Below are 18,789 nucleotides of genomic sequence, written 5' to 3' on the forward strand. Positions count from 1 at the left end.
CTTTGTTTTCTACTTATCACTCTTTTTCTGGTGGAGGTATCGTTACATGACTCTGAACTTATCAAATGAGGTAAAACACAGCATTGTTATTAGCCTCTGACTAAGAAACAGGGTCCAGATAGACCTGAGCTTAGAAAGGAGACTCCAGATGACTCTGAAAGTAAACTACTTCACCCCTTCCTAGAGGCCTCTCTCAGAATATCAGGCTATGGTTTTCTTTTTTGTGGAAAAAGATTAAGATATTAATTAGCCTTCTTCTCATTTACCTAGGTAGAACTCTTGCAACTCAGAGCAACAAATATCTTGGGTTTGCAATTCAGACAAGGTCACAGGTGATAATTTCTTTTCACATCGATAATGTAGGGGACTGCTTATGAACAACACAGACTCTCCACATTTGGAAAACAAAGCAAACTTGGAATATCTTCCTTCTCTCCTCCCTGTTCTTCTTCAAGTCCCAAGTTGCTTCCAAGATAAAACCCTTTGAATTTAACTCTGAAAGCAGCTGATTTATTAACACAGATGCACGCTCACGGATTGAGTTAAGAAGGATGGTGGAGTAGCTGGTCATGGGGTTATTCACAGACAAAACCATTTGAGGGGAAACCACTTACATCACTTAGCTGCTTTGTGTTGTGCTGAGCCAAAACCATGCCCATGGAATCAGGCACACTTGTGAACTTGATGGTATCTGGGTGCTGTCTGTACTTCTTCTCGTTTAATGCATCACCTGCTTTTTTGACCTTCTCAACCTCCAGAGAACCAATTGGTATCCATCCAATGCCCTTGAAGAAGTGGTTGTACTCATCTTTATATACATTCTGTAAGAGAGTAACCTCCGATGAGAAGATATCCTAGAGCACACTCAAGGGATGTTCTGGAAATCTGCAATTCTATCCAGGGGGAAGGAAGAGCAGCCTGTCAGCCTGCTTGTTTCTACAGTGGCTCTCTTGGCTGTCTGCCACAGAGCTTCTTACTCAGAATCTGATCATAAGAAAAAGCAGTTCTGTCATTAGAGTGCATTATACATTCCAAGAGGGAATCCAGGACACATATTTCCACAGGTACTGCTTTAAAAATGTGCCTCTTTTGACAATAAATTGGGCTTTCCCTTTGATTTCACTGAAAACTCCACAACTTTTGCATTTCACCCACACTGTCTACCTAGGCCCCTCTATCTCAGTGAGAGAGAGACATTCTCATTGAGCAACAATAAATGAACACCATTTCTTCCTTTTACCAAGGGCAATTTTTACAAACACCTGGCTCCTGCAGCAGGAAATGCCCTGAATATTGAACACCTTCCTCATATAGCTCTCCATGAGTCACGCTGCAATCACAAAACCTTCCTGGTTCACTACAGATGACTCGCTATATAGAGACACATACGTGAGAGTGTGACCTTGAGTTCAAACAAAAAAAAACCTTTCTTGAATTCAGAAAGAACAGAGAATGCTCATATTTTGCATTATACATATCACCCAAAGCAGGCCCACCAGGAGCAACCATTCCCTCTTGTTGAGAACCACTTAGTAGAATATGGCGCTATATTTGATCCATAAGTTAATAAAGATGTCAATGATTGTGATGAGAGCACAGAAAGCTAGTAAAACACAGCTTGCCTACCATGCCTTTCTTACTGTTTCAATGATGATTGTGTATTTTAAAGTGCATTTTTCAAATATCTTATTGTATTGCAAAGTTTAACTAAAATAGGAAGAGATGATCACCCATTTATTACGAACATCTCTAGGTCTGCTATATTACACATACTCACATCACTCTGAATCTGATTCACATTCCTGATATGCTCAAGACTCAGAGCATCAGGTAGGTATGTGTAATGATGTATCGGCTGCTTGTAGTTGACGTTGGTGGCAACATCCTGGGCCATCTTCGCAGCAGTAATGCTAACCATGTCCCCAGGGGTATGGTAGCTGGTCTTGGTGTTTTCATAGTTCTTCTTGTATTCACGATCAGACTGTAACTTTGCCACATTCATATAGTGAACCAGCTTGGGATCATCCTGGAGGCTTCTAAAACCCACTTGCTTTCCCTTTGCCTTCTCGTAAGCTTCCTTGTATTTATACTGCAGAAGAAGAATTTGATTAGCAAAGTCCTAAGCACTGGGAACATTGGGTGCAGCAAGTATATTCACACATAAAGAATACAATCACTTTCTGAAAGACCACCCAACACCCTCCAACCTGAGAGAGTCTAGAGTGAAAGCATTTATTTCCAGCAGTGCTAGGTTATACACGAGTGTCATGATGAATTCAGGACCAGTTTCTTTTCTTTGTTATGAATTCTATAGATGATTTGCATGGTAAACTTCATATAAAGCCCGCTGAGTTTTCATACTTAATATAAACATGACACATTCCAAAATGTAAGACCAATCTCCCCTGGTTTTCCAAGGATGTGAATTTTCCTAATCCATCATGTTGGTTCACAATCACAGAATACTAGAAATACTTTTGTTTTCTATTCTGATTGGCCCAGTGATATGTATACAACAGGTGCAGAAGAAACTCTAAAGAACTCTAGATGAAAGATGTTTATACTCATATCTCTTTAGGGTGGAGGATAGAAAATATTACTATGTTGTCTCAGGTTAACTTCATATGGTTTGAAAAAAAAAAACCCTCTTCTTTTTAAGCGGCATCAACTTGGGTGCTGCGTAGGCAGGTAAGTAGCTGGGCTTTCCCCCAACCCCATTTCTCAGCAGCTACTCTCCAAGCTCACTGCTGAGGCAGTACAGATGAATTGAGTAACTGAAGAATAAGGGAGGAACCCCTGAGCCCCTTCCCCGTCAGTAAAAACCTAACTGCAAAAGCTCTGCTGTCCGAGGTTTCTCACAGCTAAAATTAGCAATGGGGTATAGATTAAGTTATACTCCAGGTAATAGATCAAACCCTCAAATTTTATGTATGGGAATTCAAATCTACCCAAACTCTGAAGATGCTCTGTTCCTGCCATTTAAGCACTGATTTATAAACAAGAGTTTAGCAGGCAAAAGGACTATCCAGTGATTTCTAGACATATTAGAAAAAGTTCTATGTAAGGGCTAAAAAGAGAAATGATAATGTCATATTTTAGACTTTCACTTTCTCCTTAAACTAGATTTCATAGTGATGGGCAAACCTTTGAGGAACACATCTTCAGTCCCAGCCCTACATGGAAGGCTGTAGAATTCTTATACCCTGTCTTCTACATGGTCTGTATATGTGGCTCCTTTCTTTTCTTGTCTCAAACCAAAAGTGTAGGCTCTTTGAAGTTTGGGGGAGAATAGATACATGTATATGTGTGGCTGAGTCCCTTTACTATTCACCTGAAACTATCACAACATTGTCTGTTAATCGGCTATACCACAATACAAAATAAAAAGTTAAGAAAGAAACTGTAGCCACTGGAATAGGGCATGACAGTGAAATCTATGGGTGTGCATGCTTTTGGAAAATTTTGTTTTTCAATGATGGGAAGAAGTCAAGTGTATATTTTTTTTCTATTACAGATGAAAAGGGTATCAATTCTACTACATGTGAAATAAATCAGAATTATATTCTAGAAAAGCGGGCTTTTCACATTTGGTTTATAAAATCTATCCATTTTATCTAACACCTTCTCAACCTTCTTAATACAATTATAATGCAGGCAGTCATCTGAATTTAATGTGTTAGTGTCAGTCAGGGTGTTCTCCTTGAAAATAAATGTGAGCTGTGGGGAAATGTGTCAGGGAAGGTAATTTGGGCTATGAATCAGAGGAGAAAGCTGCTTTCAGATTTATGACAGCTGTACCAAGTGGGGTCAACTGAAAAGAATCACAAATTAATGAAAAAGTGACAGGTTTTCAAAGCAGTATTTGTGGAGAATTTCAATGTCATTAATTCAACATATTGTTTTCAATGTGGTATCACTTTAACAAGCACCCATTTGATTACTTAAAAAAAATACAGTCCACCAAGATTTCACCCAGAGTTTCGACTCACATCACTGGCAATGTTTCTCGATGCCTTGGCTGCAGTGATAGGTATAGCATCACCCAGCACATTGGTGCCCTTGGCTATTAAATCATGCCAGTCCCGTTTATAACACACCTAGGATGGAAAAGGAAAAAGATGTTGGCATGCTGTGGAGTAACTAGCAACAGTGATTCCTCAACAGCTGGGATTGTTTTGTTCTTTCCCGGAGAGAAGCTAGAAGAATCTTCCTATAGCACACACTGTTTTGAGAAGTCATGCTAATGATAAATCAATTTAAAAAAAAGTCACTTTAGCAAAATGTCCTACTTTATACAGTATAAAATTATTAGACTCTACTCTGTACTAACTATTCACCCAAATCTGGTTTAGGCTCATATTGAAGAGGGATACTGAGAAACTGGAGTGGATCCAGAGGAGAGTAATCAAGGTTCTAGAAACCACAGTATGTAAGGACCAACTGGAGAAAATGAAATTGTTCCATCTTATGAAAGAAAGATCCAATGAAGACCTGTAGTTAGCTTTAAAATTCTTAGGGTTATTGGTAAAAAAAATATATATCATTTATCCTTGTTTTTCTGGAGGATTAAAAAATTCCTCCATGTGCAAAACTAGGAAAATGAGAGGAATAGGGGTTGAGGTCTAAACAAAGAAAAAGGCTATCCCCTAAGAGTTGTCCTAGTACACACTGTCTCTGTAGTAAAGAATCTGCCCACAGTTCAGGAGACACTGGTTCAATCCCTGAGTGGGGAAGATTCCCTGAAGAGAGAAATGGCAACCCACTCCAGTTTTCTGGCCTGGAAAATCCCATGGACAGAGGAGCCTGGTGGGCTATAGTCCATGGGGTCACAAGAGTTGGACACTACTTAGCAACTAAACTACCACCACCACCACCAAGCTTGAAAAGGCCAACTCAAGAAGTTCAGAACAATCATTATGAGGTATTATCTAACAGGGTTATAGAGAAAATTGACCTAAATTGTCAAGGCCTTGTCATACTCTAAAATTCTGTTATTTTATTACCAGGTCTGGATTTCACACTCCATCAGAAACATACTTACATCACTTAAATTGTAAGCATTGCACTTGGCCTGAAGAAATTGAGGAAGGTCAGGACTCATCGTATATTTATGTTTCACATCTTCTCCTTTAGCTTTGTATAAGATCTGCAACACATAGTCACAAAAATAAAATGCATTATGGATGGTACAAAAAGGAAAATATATTAATCACATGCTTAAAAGACATTTTCTTGGCATAATCTCGCACTATTTCTATTGTTTAAACTGATCAAAGGCATCTTCCTATTTTAAGAAACTCAAGATCTTGATATCTTAAGGAAAACACAACAGCCTCTGTATTGGAGAGAGAAAAATCCTAAGAAAATTGAAATCTTTCCTTGACAGAAATGAATAAAAAATGAGTTCAAATGTGAAATCCTAACATGAATAAAACAATTCACTAAAGCCAGAAAAAAGTCATTTTTTTGTTAGTAGAGTTAGTAGTTCTCACAGTCTTGTGTTTTGTTCATTTGTTTTTCATTCTTAGAAAAAGTTAGCTAGAATGAGTCAATTCTGCTAAAAAACTTTCTATTATAAATCATATCAGTAAGGCACATAATAATTTTCTCATAATGTAAAGGTGCTTACATGTAAATCTAGCTTATGCCAAAGGTTTACCACTTCAAATTTGCCCTATTTTGTCCTTTTAAAGATGTCTGAAAGACATCAAAATGTGTGGCGTAGGAATCATACTGTGTCCTCATCTTGATTATTTTTTTAGAGTTGCTTAATTTCTAAAACTAAAACAGAATCAGAATCTCAAGCAGATTCTTCATCTCTCGGTTATCATTCATTGTATATACCGCCACTTCTTTAGCATGGAATACCATATGGAAATCAGTGTACATGTATCAGAAGTAAAATCTGAAAAGACTAATATCTAAAAGAATCCCCATCCAAATACAAAATAATTCCTTGCAGGAATCTAAGAGCTGTCTTCACTTCTTCCTCACTGCCTTTAGAAACCATCTCTACTCATTCTGAGAATCTCATTAATTTCACCTTCTAAACATTTCCTTTCCCACAGCTATTGCCTGAGTTAAGCCCAAATAAGGCTTCTGTTGAATTTCTGTAGCAGCTTTCTAATTCATCTCCTTGCCTCCAATCCTTCCCTTCTCCAATACAACCTCGGCATTTTTTGCCAATTACTTTTAAAACACAGATCTCATTATAGAGCTCCATGGATTAAACATCTTCAGAACTTCTTGTTACCTACCCACTGAAGTCCAGACTATGAATTAGCATGCAAGACCGTCAATAATTGGTTATAATCCTGGATTCTTCATCCTTCACTGTCCTTCCATTCACTAGTTCTTGACAGTCATATTTTTCGTTTTGTCAGGAAAGTGGCATTTCTTATTTGCCAGAGATGCTCTGGCAAGGAGTTGCCCTCTCCCCTTGTACCTACTTAGCACCTGCCTCTCCTGTAACATTTGTCTCTCTATATGCTGATGCTGTTTTTATCCATGCTTCTGTCTTATTCTCCTTTCCTGTATGTGTTTTATCCTACATCCTACTCATTCTCATCCATCTTTATATCATCAGCACATAATACAGTGGAAAGTATTCAAAAACATTCATTCATTGAATTAATGAGTGCTTTTGATGTCCCTTTATTACTCTTCCATACACCAAAATTTCCTTTAGATCTATCTTTAGCCAGAGCATATACATTGTTCATGGACAGGCAGGCAAACAATTTACTAATCTCCGCCAAGACATAAGTAAAGTCTAATAATTGTGTATGATGAATTCTGAGGTGCAAAATCAACTACTCGTGTATTATTTCACTGTATTAATATTTTATATAGGAAAAGCAAATACAGAAGTCGTTATACAGAATGGACTATGATGAATTTGCCACAATAAGATGTGAGGATTTAAGAATAGAATGTTTTACACTATGTCAAATTTATTCAATAACACAGAATTTTGAGGCCGTTAAAAATGGAAGATGTTTTAAAAAGACAAGAAAAAAGAAAAATAGAAAATGTTAGTATCCAAAGTAAAAATAATTATAATTATTATTTTTAAATAAAATAATAATTCTAAAAGGAATAGAATAAAATTTTCAAATTTGTCTAGAGAATAAAATGGCAAGCTGAATTTTTTAAAGCCTCCCTCCATCCTCTTGCATGCTCCGTTTTGTTGTACTCACATCACTGACTTGCTGTGTGTTCTGTTTTGCCTGGACCATAACTGGGGAGTCCACGATGCTGGTAAATTTGAGGGTATCTGGATGTTGCCTGTACTTCTTTTCATTCAGGGCATCACCTGCTTTTTTAACTTTTTCTACCTCCAGACTGCCAATGGGTATCCAGCCTATGCCTTTCATCCAGTTGTTGTAGTCTTCTTTATAGACATTCTACAGTGAAAGGGGAAGACAGGAGTGAGTGCCCCAGGCAGTGGGTTCTCTCACAAGGCCCCCACCTTAGACGGAGACTGTCTTGTGGAGTAAACATCACTTACATCGCTCTGTATGTGCATCATGTTTTTAGACAACTCCAGGTCCATGGCATCAGGCAGGTAGGTGTAGTGATGGAGTGAATGCTTATAGTTGACATTGCTGGCAACATCTTGAGCTTTCTTAGCTGCCACAATGTTGACCATATCATGGGGTGTGTTGTGTCTGGTCTTCGTCTTCTCATAGTCTTTTTTATACTCCCGGTCCGACTGTATTTTGGCCACGTTCATATAATGAACCAGTTTAGGATCATCTTGGAGACTTTGGAAGCCAACCATTTTCCCTTTGGCTTTTTCATAATCTTTTTTGTATTGGACCTATTGGGGAAAAAAGGTGGGTATATTTTTTAAGTTAGGAAGATTTTACTGAACATTGAGACCATGATTTGTTTTCATAACCAAACAATTTGATATTTGCAATGTTGCCTGGTAGAATTAAAATGTTAGAGTCTGTTTGTTTGCCTGTAGTTGCTTCTGCCACCCAAGAGGGTGGGGTGGGGATGTTACTATAATTCATATCACTGACAAAGTAAAACAAGTTCTTTTCCACTTTGACAGTGATAGAGACAAATGAAAATTTAAATATCTGGACTCCTTTGGTGGCTTATACCATCTGAACCATGAGGGAAGCCCAAATATTTCACAATCTCCACCAATTATACTATGCTTCTAAAACCAAATACCTGGCTATTTTAGGAGCAGTAGCAGAAAAGGAATTTTACTAGCAATAGTACAATTTTAATGAGTCTTTGGATATTCAAAAGGAGACCCAGAACAAGTAGTGTGCAACACTAATTGGCTCTGAATAATAAAGTGGAGAGAATTGAGTGTCCTTGAGGAGACCTGGGAAGAAGCCCAGGAAGCTGAGAAGCAGAGACAGAAGGGAAGGTTTGTGTGAGTGTTGGGATGGGGTGGCTGGAAGGGAACACCACAGAGAAAGGAGATCAGTGAGAAACCCTGGAGCACTGCTTTTAGGACACGGACTTCCATTATTCAGTCTTAGGGTATTTACACTGGGGCAGTGTTAACTTCATATCAAACAACCAGTCAAGTTGTACTTGGGATTTGGAAAGATACCAAGAAGCAGCAGCTGTGTTCCATCTCTGGATTGTGCAGAGGAGAAAGAATAAGTCCAGGGAAGGAAAGCCCAGCTGAGCCAGAGCAAAAGCACCCTGTGCAAATCAGGAGCCTGATGTGGTCAGAAAAGGTAAAGCCTCAGGCAAAGAAGCAATGGTGGGGAGGGCATCCCACTTCCTGCAGGACAGCAGGAAAGGCCTTGAGGCCATTTTATTTAAATCTCACAGAGGAAGTGACTTCAATTCCTGTCTGAATTGAAGTAAGATAGGAAAAGAAAAACAAGTCTTAACTAATGAAACCTAATGACTGACTATTAGGGGCTCTAACACTGGAAGTCCGTTCATCAGTCTGTAGAAGCAAAGAAGAGAGAATTCATAGAAATTAAGCAAGTTTTGAGATAAAAGTTTACCATTAGGAGGTTACGATGATGCAAATAGCAAGTAACTTCTTTATATCTATCAGAGGAATGACATGAATTTGTGCAGAATTATAGAAGCGAATTTAAAATTAGGGGGGCTTGATTAGAACAGATCAGTCAAGGTTATACAAATCCCTATCCCCATGAAAATTCCGATCTGTTTAGAGAACTTTCCTTCCCGAATTATTTCAGCCTGGCTTGCTCCAAGTCAGGGACAGCAGACATGGTGACTTGGGTAACAAGCCCACCAGCCCACATTTTCTGGATACATACAGGAGACCACCAGCTGGACTTACGTCACTTGCCGCCTGCCTGGCTGCTTTGGCAGCTTTGATGGGAATCGCATCAATTCTCAGGTCGTATCCCTTCTTGCTCAAATCTTTCAAGTCTGCTTTGTACATATTCTGCAAGAAAAATGTTATTTGCAGATAATTCAGACCACATGCAGAAAAGGCTTAACCCTCCGTGAGCAACTGAACCCACGTGCACACCTCACTGATATTGTAGGCATTGACTTTAGCCTGAATGAACTGGGGCAGGTCTGCTGGCAGACTGTACTTGTGAATAACTTCCTCTCCTTTGGCTTTGTAGGCAACCTGAAAGGGTATAGAAAGCAAAAACAAATGAATAAAGTACAGGAAAGTGTTTAATGGCAGAGGAAAATTTCTGAGCAGATCACACTGCATAGAGGAGTTGTTTATGAAACACACACTCAGAGCCATCTCCATATTCACCTGAAAATATCTGTAGGCATTTAAGGTCTCCTATGCCATTGCACAGGGTCTGATCTTAGTGCCAGTTTAGCCTTGGCAAAAGTCCCTTGGTATGAGCTAAGAACCTCCAGATTGAGGTGGGGCACCCACCTAGGAGCCCAGGGAGGTGACCCAATGACAAAGTTAACCTTCAGACACTTTTTTGAGCATAGGAAAAGATAATAGGGTAGGATTCACAAACTACCTATATTATACTTTGTGAGCGGTGAGTGACTAACAGAACTTAGGGGTAGTTTTTACTAAGCATGATTTTTGTGTTAATTCTGACTTAAAATAGTAACTCCTTCATATGATGTAGTATCTACATTCACTTTCCTAATCTTTCCTAGATACAAGTTTGTGTTTCTGGTTATCAAAGAAGTCCCTCTTACCTTGTCCTTGGAAAGCAAAGTATAATTGTGCTTAAAAAAAAAATTGTCAGCACAAAATACATAATCTTCCAAAGATATAAATAGGGTGTGATTTTATTAATGAAAAGCTGAGGGATTATACTGTTGCTCACATACTCGAGTCTCTTTAGATTGTGTGATAAGTACAGTGATCATTACATTTGGAATACACATATATTTGTATTAGTTAACATTTAAATACAGAGAGAATTAGCACTTACATCACTCCTCTGGGCTTGGTTAATCTTAGATTGTACTATAATTGGAGCATCTTCAATTGAAGTAAACTTGAGAGTATCTGGATGTTGGCGATATTTTTTCTGTTTGATGAATTAAAAAGAGAAAAAGAATATTACTTTCACCAAAGGCAAATTTGTATCAAAATCTTACAAATTCATTTTGTAGAGACAAGAATTTTTCCTGATTTTTAAAATGTAAAAATACTAGATTTTTTGTTGGCTTGGGTGGGCGCAGGGGGATACAATACAATACAATACAAAAGCCAGCATTTAAAGAGATCATTTTAATTTTCAATTGTTTGGGGACAGTGCAGACCAATACAACTTTCAGGAACCGACTTCACTCTTTTAATTTCTTGCTTATGATATGAAAGAAGGCACTGTCAGCTCAGTAGAATCCTGAAACCTCACAGAGCTTTCTAAAGGATTAACAGAAAAGAGGCAAGGACAAGTGGAGTAGTGTTACATGACACTTAGAAGCTCTCAGGGGTGCCATTTTCCCTGTCACGCCATCAGCAACTGAAGTTTTCCAGTTGAGGAACTAGGGCAACAGCTCTGGATTATGAACCAAGAAGGGAGGACTTTCGCTTTGCAAGCCTTAATGTGGTTAATACATAAATTATCACCAAAGTGCTGAAGAGACACAGGAAACAGTGGGAAGGTGTCTCAATTGGGAGCTATCAACATCTAGCCACCCTCATTCCTATATTCTCTTCCTAGTTCTCTTCCTTCATGCATATTATAATCCCTCTCTTGTGTCTATAGAAGCATCCCCTCTTTCAACTTCAGACTTCTGAAAACCACCAACCCAGAAGAGCTCTTTCTGAATGATCTCTCTTGAGTAGATAAAAGAGTTTCTACCCAAAATAAACAAACAGCAGTACAAAACAACAAGAACAAAAACTCAGGTGTGGAAGACAACCCTCACTTAGCACCTCTGATCCTGCTTCATGTGGTCTAACTTCCTGGATGACAGATTCACCTTACAGCAGTGGTAATGTTCAGCTGTTGTCAAAGAAGGGACTGCTTTCAGAACCCCAGGATCACCACTGTTTCTTTTTAGACTGAATATATACACTACTACAAAGTCATCAAGAATATAGCACAGGGAACAATAATACTTCAAAGAAAAGTATAACTATAATTGTCATTATATGCATAATTTACAATCACCATATTTTTGGGGAAAAAAAATCTGTATGCCCAGTTGGACAACCAAAATGTGATATAGCCATACAAAGGAATACTACTAATAGAAAGAAATATATTTTGGACACATGTAGAAATATGGATGAACCTCAAAAACATTATGCTAAGTGAAAGAATCCTGATTCAAAAGATATTTCTGGAAAAGACAACATTATAGAGATGGAAAGAAGATCTGTAATTGTCTGGGGTTGAAAATGGGTGTGGGAATTTTTTGGGGAAAAATTAGCATCTTAAAATTCAACTGTGGGTCTGACATCATTGAATATATGCCAGCAGCCAACTCCCTCCTAACTATCTTGAAGGCAAATTATGTGAGTAGCCTCCATAATTTCAAATATTCTTTTGCCTGCTGCTAAAACAATTCCTAACTAGTAGGGGGAATCTCATGAAACCCAAGGCCAAAATTGAAGCAACTTTGAACTAATCTCTTGATACATCCAATGACCTAACCAAATTTCCAGTCCAGCCTCCCTTGACCATGATGATTTCACTGTTTTATGTATTTCAAAGTGTATTACTCATTTACTAGCTTACTTCTGAAAAATAAAGATGTGTTTACCATTCAAAAAAAATTCGGTTGTGGGGATGGCTATACAACTGTATGGATTTAATAAAACTTGTCAAGGGGTACACTTAAAATATGTAAATTCTGGGTATGCAAACTATACCTCAATAAAGTTGTTGAAGATATTTCTGCCATAAATGGTTAACATAAATGACTTTGGTGATGTGAAGGGGTACGATTATCTACTGAGACAATGAATACACGTGATAATTTGGTTTCTTCCTGTAGCAACACTACCAGAAAATGAAGTGGTAAAGGAGGCCCTTCCCATGGTTTGGGGGGAGTTTAACACGACACATTCACAACTCTGTCTCTGTGACACACAGAGAGGTGATGGCTGTACCTCATTCAGAATATCTGACGCTCGCTTTGCCTTTTCCATTTCTAAGGACCCAAAAGGCACCCAGCCACAACCCTTCATCCAGCTGTTGTAGTCAGCTTTGTATTCGACCTAGAACACCGAGAGAAAGGTTACACTTCTTTATTCAGAGCCATCCTTATTTGTAAAATCATTAACATTCCCCACCCCCACCCCTAGCCCCGCAAAAATGCTTGCAAGATTTCTGACCAGGTTCCTTACTCCATGCACTGAAGTTATTTTAAACATTTCCTTGGGGAGAGATTTTAACAGTCTTCAGGTTTTCAATGTTATTGCTAGTTGGCATATATTCTCCTTCACCCTTATTTCCCAAGTATGCGGAATTATAATTCCAATCTGGAAAATGCTAAATTCAAAACTGTATTTCAAAGAATAAATGAAATTGCTATATTTTGATCATCAGATCTGTTTGCTCACTAGAACACTAGTATTGTGTTTCTATGTCACTAAAGGCCATATTGAAGATAGATAATTTTGCTTATTTGCTGATAAAACTTGATAGAAATTATTAAGTGTTTACACACATTGCCTTCATGTGTAACGGTCAGCTTAAGAGTGTTTCTCCATTAGCTAACAAAGCATTTTAAAACAGTTGTATTCAATAATTTGCTTATGGAGAGCAGTTATCATTTGGAATTGAACCTATCTGGGGGACAGTTACTTGATGCTACTAAAATAATAACCTACTCTTAAACCAACTCTTGCTGTCTGGCTATAGATGATACCTAAAACATATGCTCTAGATACAAAATTTAGATCAGTGGGGGCCTTTTAAATGGAATGAAAAATCAAGAAACCACTGATTCCTGCCTTTGAGAAAACTGATCTATTTGGGAGGAAGAAACATAAAATGACACAAACAAAAGGATAATAATGCATAAAACATGAGAATGTAAAATTGTACAGCTGATACAGAAAACAGTATAGCATTTTCTCAAAAAAATTAAAATAGAACTATTTTATCATCCAGAAATTCTACTTCTGGGTATATACTCAAAAGGATTGAAAGCAGGGTCTTAAAGATATTCATGCACCCATGTTCACTGTAGCATTATTCTCAACAGCCAAAAGGTGGAAACCACCCAAATGTTCACGGACAGATGAATGGATAAACCAAATATCATATATATATATGCAAAATGGAACATTATTCAGCCTCGAAAAGGAAGGAAATTCTGACACACACACTATGAATGAACCTTGAGGACATCATGCTAAATGAAATAAGCCAATCAGAAAAAGGCAAGCACTACATAATTCCATTGATATGAGATCTTTAGAGTATCCTAGCTCTCAAAGGAAGTAGAAGGGTGGTTGACAGGGGCCGAGGGGAAGAGGAAATGGGAATTATTTAATGCACATAAGATTTAATTCTTATAGGACGAAAAAGTTCTGAGGTTGATTTTACAGCAGTGTAATTAACTGCTGCTGAACTGTACACTTAAAAATGGTAAATATGGCCAACACTATGTTATGCATATTTTACCATTAAAAAAAATTGGATTGTTAGGACAAGGTGTTCAATTGTATAGCTCAGACAAATCGATTTGCCTAAAGATGTTTTCATCTGAAGGAAAAAACCTAGCTATTATAAAAAGTAATATGATAAATCATACATTTTATTTTCAGACAAGATAGCAACCTATACAAAATTTACTGACTGATGAATGTGATAATTACACTAATGGTGATTATAAAACTAGCAAATGTTTATTGAGAATACACCAGGGCCTGGCACCATGCTAAGAGTATTTTGAATGCATTTAAATAATCAAAACAATTCTTTTATATTATTCCAATTTTATAAGGAGGACTCTAAACTCAGCAAGGTTGATCAGTTTCCCAAAATCAATGTGATGAAGTGCCTGCCAGTCCCAGGCCTTTCTAACCCTGAAGAGTGTGCTCTCATAGAATCCCCAGGATCACTTTCTCATCACATATTTGCTACATACAGAAGACAGTGCAAACACTTATGAGAATTGCCAAAAACATCACTAAGCTTAGAAACCCTTCTCAGTTTCTACCTTAAATAGCAGGAATAGAGAAAATGCGGTTACTCACATCACTCTGCAGTGCATAAGCCTTCTTGGCAAGGTCCACGTTAACGCTGTCAGGTGGATAGCTGTAATTGTGTAAGAGGTGTTTATAGTCCACATCACTGGCAATTTCCTGAGATTTCTTAGCATGAGTGAGTGGGAGCATGTCAAGAGGTGCCGTGTAGATAGTTTTTGACTTTTCATAGTCTTTACGATATTCACGCTGTGAACAAGAAATTACCAATTATTAATTGAAACCTTCAATGGATTTGCAGAAAAGCAGAGATCTCTATTAAGCAATAAATACAAGTTAGAGACATAGACCCAAACATCTAGTGATTTTTTCTTAAAATTTGATATGTTTCACTTACTGAACACCTCCCCCCTCAAATCATACATGGACAGATTTTCTCAAATCTTTTTTTGGGATTAAAGAGGAACTGTCAGACATTATGAATGGGCCACAGTTTCTGCTTCAGCCAGCTATTATTTTATTTTAAAATAGGGTTTTTCAAGGACCACTAATAAGCATTATTTCTACCAAGGTAATAACCGTTGAAGAGTTTTCCACTAAGAAGTATTTTTTAAATTGTCAAAAATTATATGACAATCACTTCATACTTCTGATTGTATAAAATGACTACTTCGTAAATAGGGCTGTACACTTGACTTCTTGACTTTTCTAAAGTCATCTTTAAATGAATAGTTACTGATTTTTCAACCTGACTATCCTAGTTTGGACAATAAATAAGCTCCACTGAGAACCCCAAAGGTTTTTGTTCATCCTAAGTTTAATTTTGGTTACACTTTAAAAGAAGCTTCAGATTTCAGCAGCTACAAGACCTCAAAGGAGAAAAATTTATGAAACTGAGCATGAAAGTAACCTTGGTCTTTCTGTACAGTGTTCTCATAAGCCAGATGTCCTGACTGGGCCTCAGAAGGAATTTTATTGGCTGGTTTTCTGAAATGATTGGAGAGGGTGCTGATTAGGTCAAAGCCCAGCTTCATCATGTTTGCTCACCAATTCCCTTAACAGAGAGAAAAATTCTGGCCCAGTACACTTAGAAAAATTCTAAACCCATTATATCTCCCTATAATCACATAAGTGCTAAGACAGTGATCCAAGGTAGCAAGCATGGATGTGCATTATAAAGTTCCTGCAGGAATTCCTTCTGCAAATAATCTGATATTTTGGCTTTACCAGGGAATGTAATCTTCCTTTTCATCTTTCATGGGTAGTCAGTTTCATAGAATAAATATATCTCTTAATTGTAAAATCTAGGCCCTGGTTTATGATGATAAAATATGGCAACTTTCTGATGGCATCCAAGAACACCGGAAAAAATACAGTTTGTCTTTATTAGAAATAAACAGATAAAGCAATGTTGTAATAGCAGTTGGTGTGTGGAAATGCTTTTGCCTAAACTGTTTTGGTCACGCAGCTTATTCGATCTTAGATCTCTGACCAGGAATCAAACTCATGCCCCGGCAGGGAAAGCACAGAGTCCTAACCACTAGATCACCAGGGAATTCCCTCAACTATGTTGTTCTAACTGTCATTCAAACCAGCTCACACCTGTCAGTACATATAAAAGGTTGTCAAAGATCCAAATGGCTATATTCCTAAATTGAAGTATAGTTGATTTACAATATTAGTTTCAGGTGGACAGCACAGTAAGTCAGTAGTTTTATTAGATTACACTCCATTGAAAGTTACAAGATAATGGCTATAACTGTGATAATTCTGTGCTCTAAAATATATCCTAATTGTGTATCTATTTTCTACATAAGCAGTTTGTATCTCTTAATCCCCCATCCCTATCTTGCCCTCTCCCCCTCTTTCCACGGGTAACTACAAGTTTGTTTTCTATATCTGTCTCTGTTTTGTTATGTACATTCATTTTATTTTCTAGATTCCACACTCAAGTGATACCATACAATATTTGTCTTTCTCTGACTTACTTTACAAGCATAATATTCTCTAGGTACAACCACACTGCTGCAAACGGCAGAATTTCCTTCTTATTTATGGCTGAGCGATACTCAATAGCATACATGTACCATATCTTGTTTATCCATTCATTTGCTGGACACTTAGGTTGCTTCCATGTTTAGCTATTGTAAATAAGGCTGCTGCGAATATTGGGATGGATGTATCTTTTTGAACTAGAGTCTTCCTCTTTTCTAGGTATAAGCCCAGGAGTGGGACTGCTGGATCATATGGTAGCTCCACTTTTGGTTTTTTAAGGAATCTCCATACTGTTTTCCATAATGGCTGCACCAATTTACATTCCCACCAACAGTGTAGGAGAGTTCTCTTTTCTCTATATCCTTGCCAATATTTGTTATTTTTAGACTTTCTGATGACAGGCATTCTAATAGGTATGAGGTGTTATCTCATTGTTGTTTTGATTTGTATTTCTCTAATAATTAGCTACATTGAACACTTTTTAAAAATTTTTAAATTTATTTTATAATTGAAGGATAATTGCTTTACAGAATTGTGATGGTTTCTGCCAAAAACCAACCATGTTGAACATCTTTTCATGTGCCTGTTAGCCATCTATATGCCTTCTTTGGAAAAATGTCTATTCAAATTTTCTGCCCATTTTTTTTGGATTGTTTCCTTGATACTGAGCTGTATGAGCTGTTTATATGTTTTGGATGTTAAACCCTTGTGAGTTATATCATTTGCAAATATTTTCTATTTCATAGGTTGTCTCTTCATTTTGCTATGCAAAAGCTTTTAACTTTAATTACGACCCATTTGTTTTTATTTCTTTTGCCTTATGAGACAGATCCCAAAAAATATTACTACAATTTATGTCAAAGAGTGTCCTACTAGGTTCTCTTCTAGGAGTTTCATGATTTCAGGTCTTTAATGCATTTTGAGTTTATTTTTGTATATGGAGGGAATGCTCTAAATCTCATCCTTTCACATGGTTAAAATGAAAGCAAAAGATATAAACACCTTTCTCTTTCATCATGAAAAACTAATATTTCAAGCTATGTTGAACATTCTTACCACTCTTAAGGGATTCGCTAAGCATTTTAAAATATAGTGTATAATTTGTGATAGTGTATGTTTGCCTCTCTATGCTAAGAATTTTAACTGGAAGATGATAGATGGCCTAAAGGCAATATTTAGGGAATCCATGAATTCTCTGAAAGGTAAAGGTGCGAAAAAATCTCCATTTTTCTAAAGAGATGGTCCAAATCTTTTATCAGATTCTCAAATGTAACTATAATTAATGGTATATTTTTTCTTAGATCTAGGCCAATACTAATTACTAAAGTCAATAAAGAGCAAAGTTCGCTCTACTAAGATTTTTATCTCTGACTCATGATTTTTCTTTCAAAATAAGGCCAAAGTGGCAAGAAAAATCATGAGTCAGAGATAAAAAAATTAGTAGAGCGAACTTTGTTCTTTATTGACTTTAGTAATGGCCTAGATCTAAGAAAAAATATACCATTAATTGTAAAGTAATTAACCTCCAATTAAAATAAATAAATTTATATTTTAAAAAACTTAATTTAAAAGTTACTTTTCAATTAGAAAATATGAAAATATCATAATGTTTTCTAAATGATGCTAAAAACTATACCCAATATTCTACTAAATATGAGCACATAGGTCTTTCAAAGTGAAATGGTAATCAAGTACAAATAATTTCTCTCCTCAAACATGAGAGGTAAAAAAACTTGGGGAATCATTCTATTTTTAAAGTTCTGCTCAGCAGTTTGTTGTTATGAACCTGGTACAATCCTTTTACATGACTATCCTTTGCCATATTAACTGGGACACAATACTAAAAAGACAGATTGAGAAAAGCACTCACATCACTCTGGTTTTTGGCTGTCTTCAAAGAGTGCAGCATCTTGGGGTCGTCATTAATACTGAGAGCTCCAATCATCTTCCCTTTGCTTTTCTCATAGTCTTTCTTGTACATCACCTGCAAGGGCATCACACGAGTAAGATCCCACTCATCAGGAAGCATCATTGAGGCCCCCCCACCCAGGTGCCCAGGCTATACTCACATCACTAGCGATCTTGGTGTTGGCTTTGGCTGCCAGCAGGGGAATGGCGTCCACCTTAATGTCAAACTTCTTAGCTTTGGTCTTCTCCCAGTCATGTTTATAAATATTCTGGACAGAAAAATTTCAGCACAGGAATTTTAAGAACAATACCTAATACAGATT

The 18,789-nt window shown here is 37.2% G+C and overlaps 1 protein-coding gene across 23 annotated transcripts in view; it reads right to left on the bottom strand.

Moving 5' to 3' along the window:
• The window catches only part of NEB (nebulin), a 203,973-nt gene that overhangs the window by 150,054 nt on the left and 35,130 nt on the right, over nt 1-18,789 (bottom strand). For all 23 annotated transcript variants that reach the window (XM_018063007.1, XM_018062893.1, XM_018062997.1 and 20 more), the window contains exons 26-38: nt 18,628-18,735; nt 18,429-18,542; nt 14,615-14,812; nt 12,518-12,625; nt 10,383-10,481; nt 9,491-9,595; nt 9,296-9,403; nt 7,511-7,822; nt 7,200-7,406; nt 5,042-5,146; nt 3,990-4,097; nt 1,778-2,089; nt 615-821 (exon numbers count right to left, since the gene is read on the bottom strand). In XM_018063007.1, coding sequence (XP_017918496.1) covers nt 615-821; nt 1,778-2,089; nt 3,990-4,097; nt 5,042-5,146; nt 7,200-7,406; nt 7,511-7,822; nt 9,296-9,403; nt 9,491-9,595; nt 10,383-10,481; nt 12,518-12,625; nt 14,615-14,812; nt 18,429-18,542; nt 18,628-18,735 — 2,091 coding nt within the window. The remainder of the gene's footprint in view (nt 1-614; nt 822-1,777; nt 2,090-3,989; nt 4,098-5,041; nt 5,147-7,199; nt 7,407-7,510; nt 7,823-9,295; nt 9,404-9,490; nt 9,596-10,382; nt 10,482-12,517; nt 12,626-14,614; nt 14,813-18,428; nt 18,543-18,627; nt 18,736-18,789) is intronic.

Source organism: Capra hircus, chromosome 2, assembly GCF_001704415.2.
Source record: "Capra hircus breed San Clemente chromosome 2, ASM170441v1, whole genome shotgun sequence".
NCBI lineage: Eukaryota > Metazoa > Chordata > Mammalia > Artiodactyla > Bovidae > Capra > Capra hircus.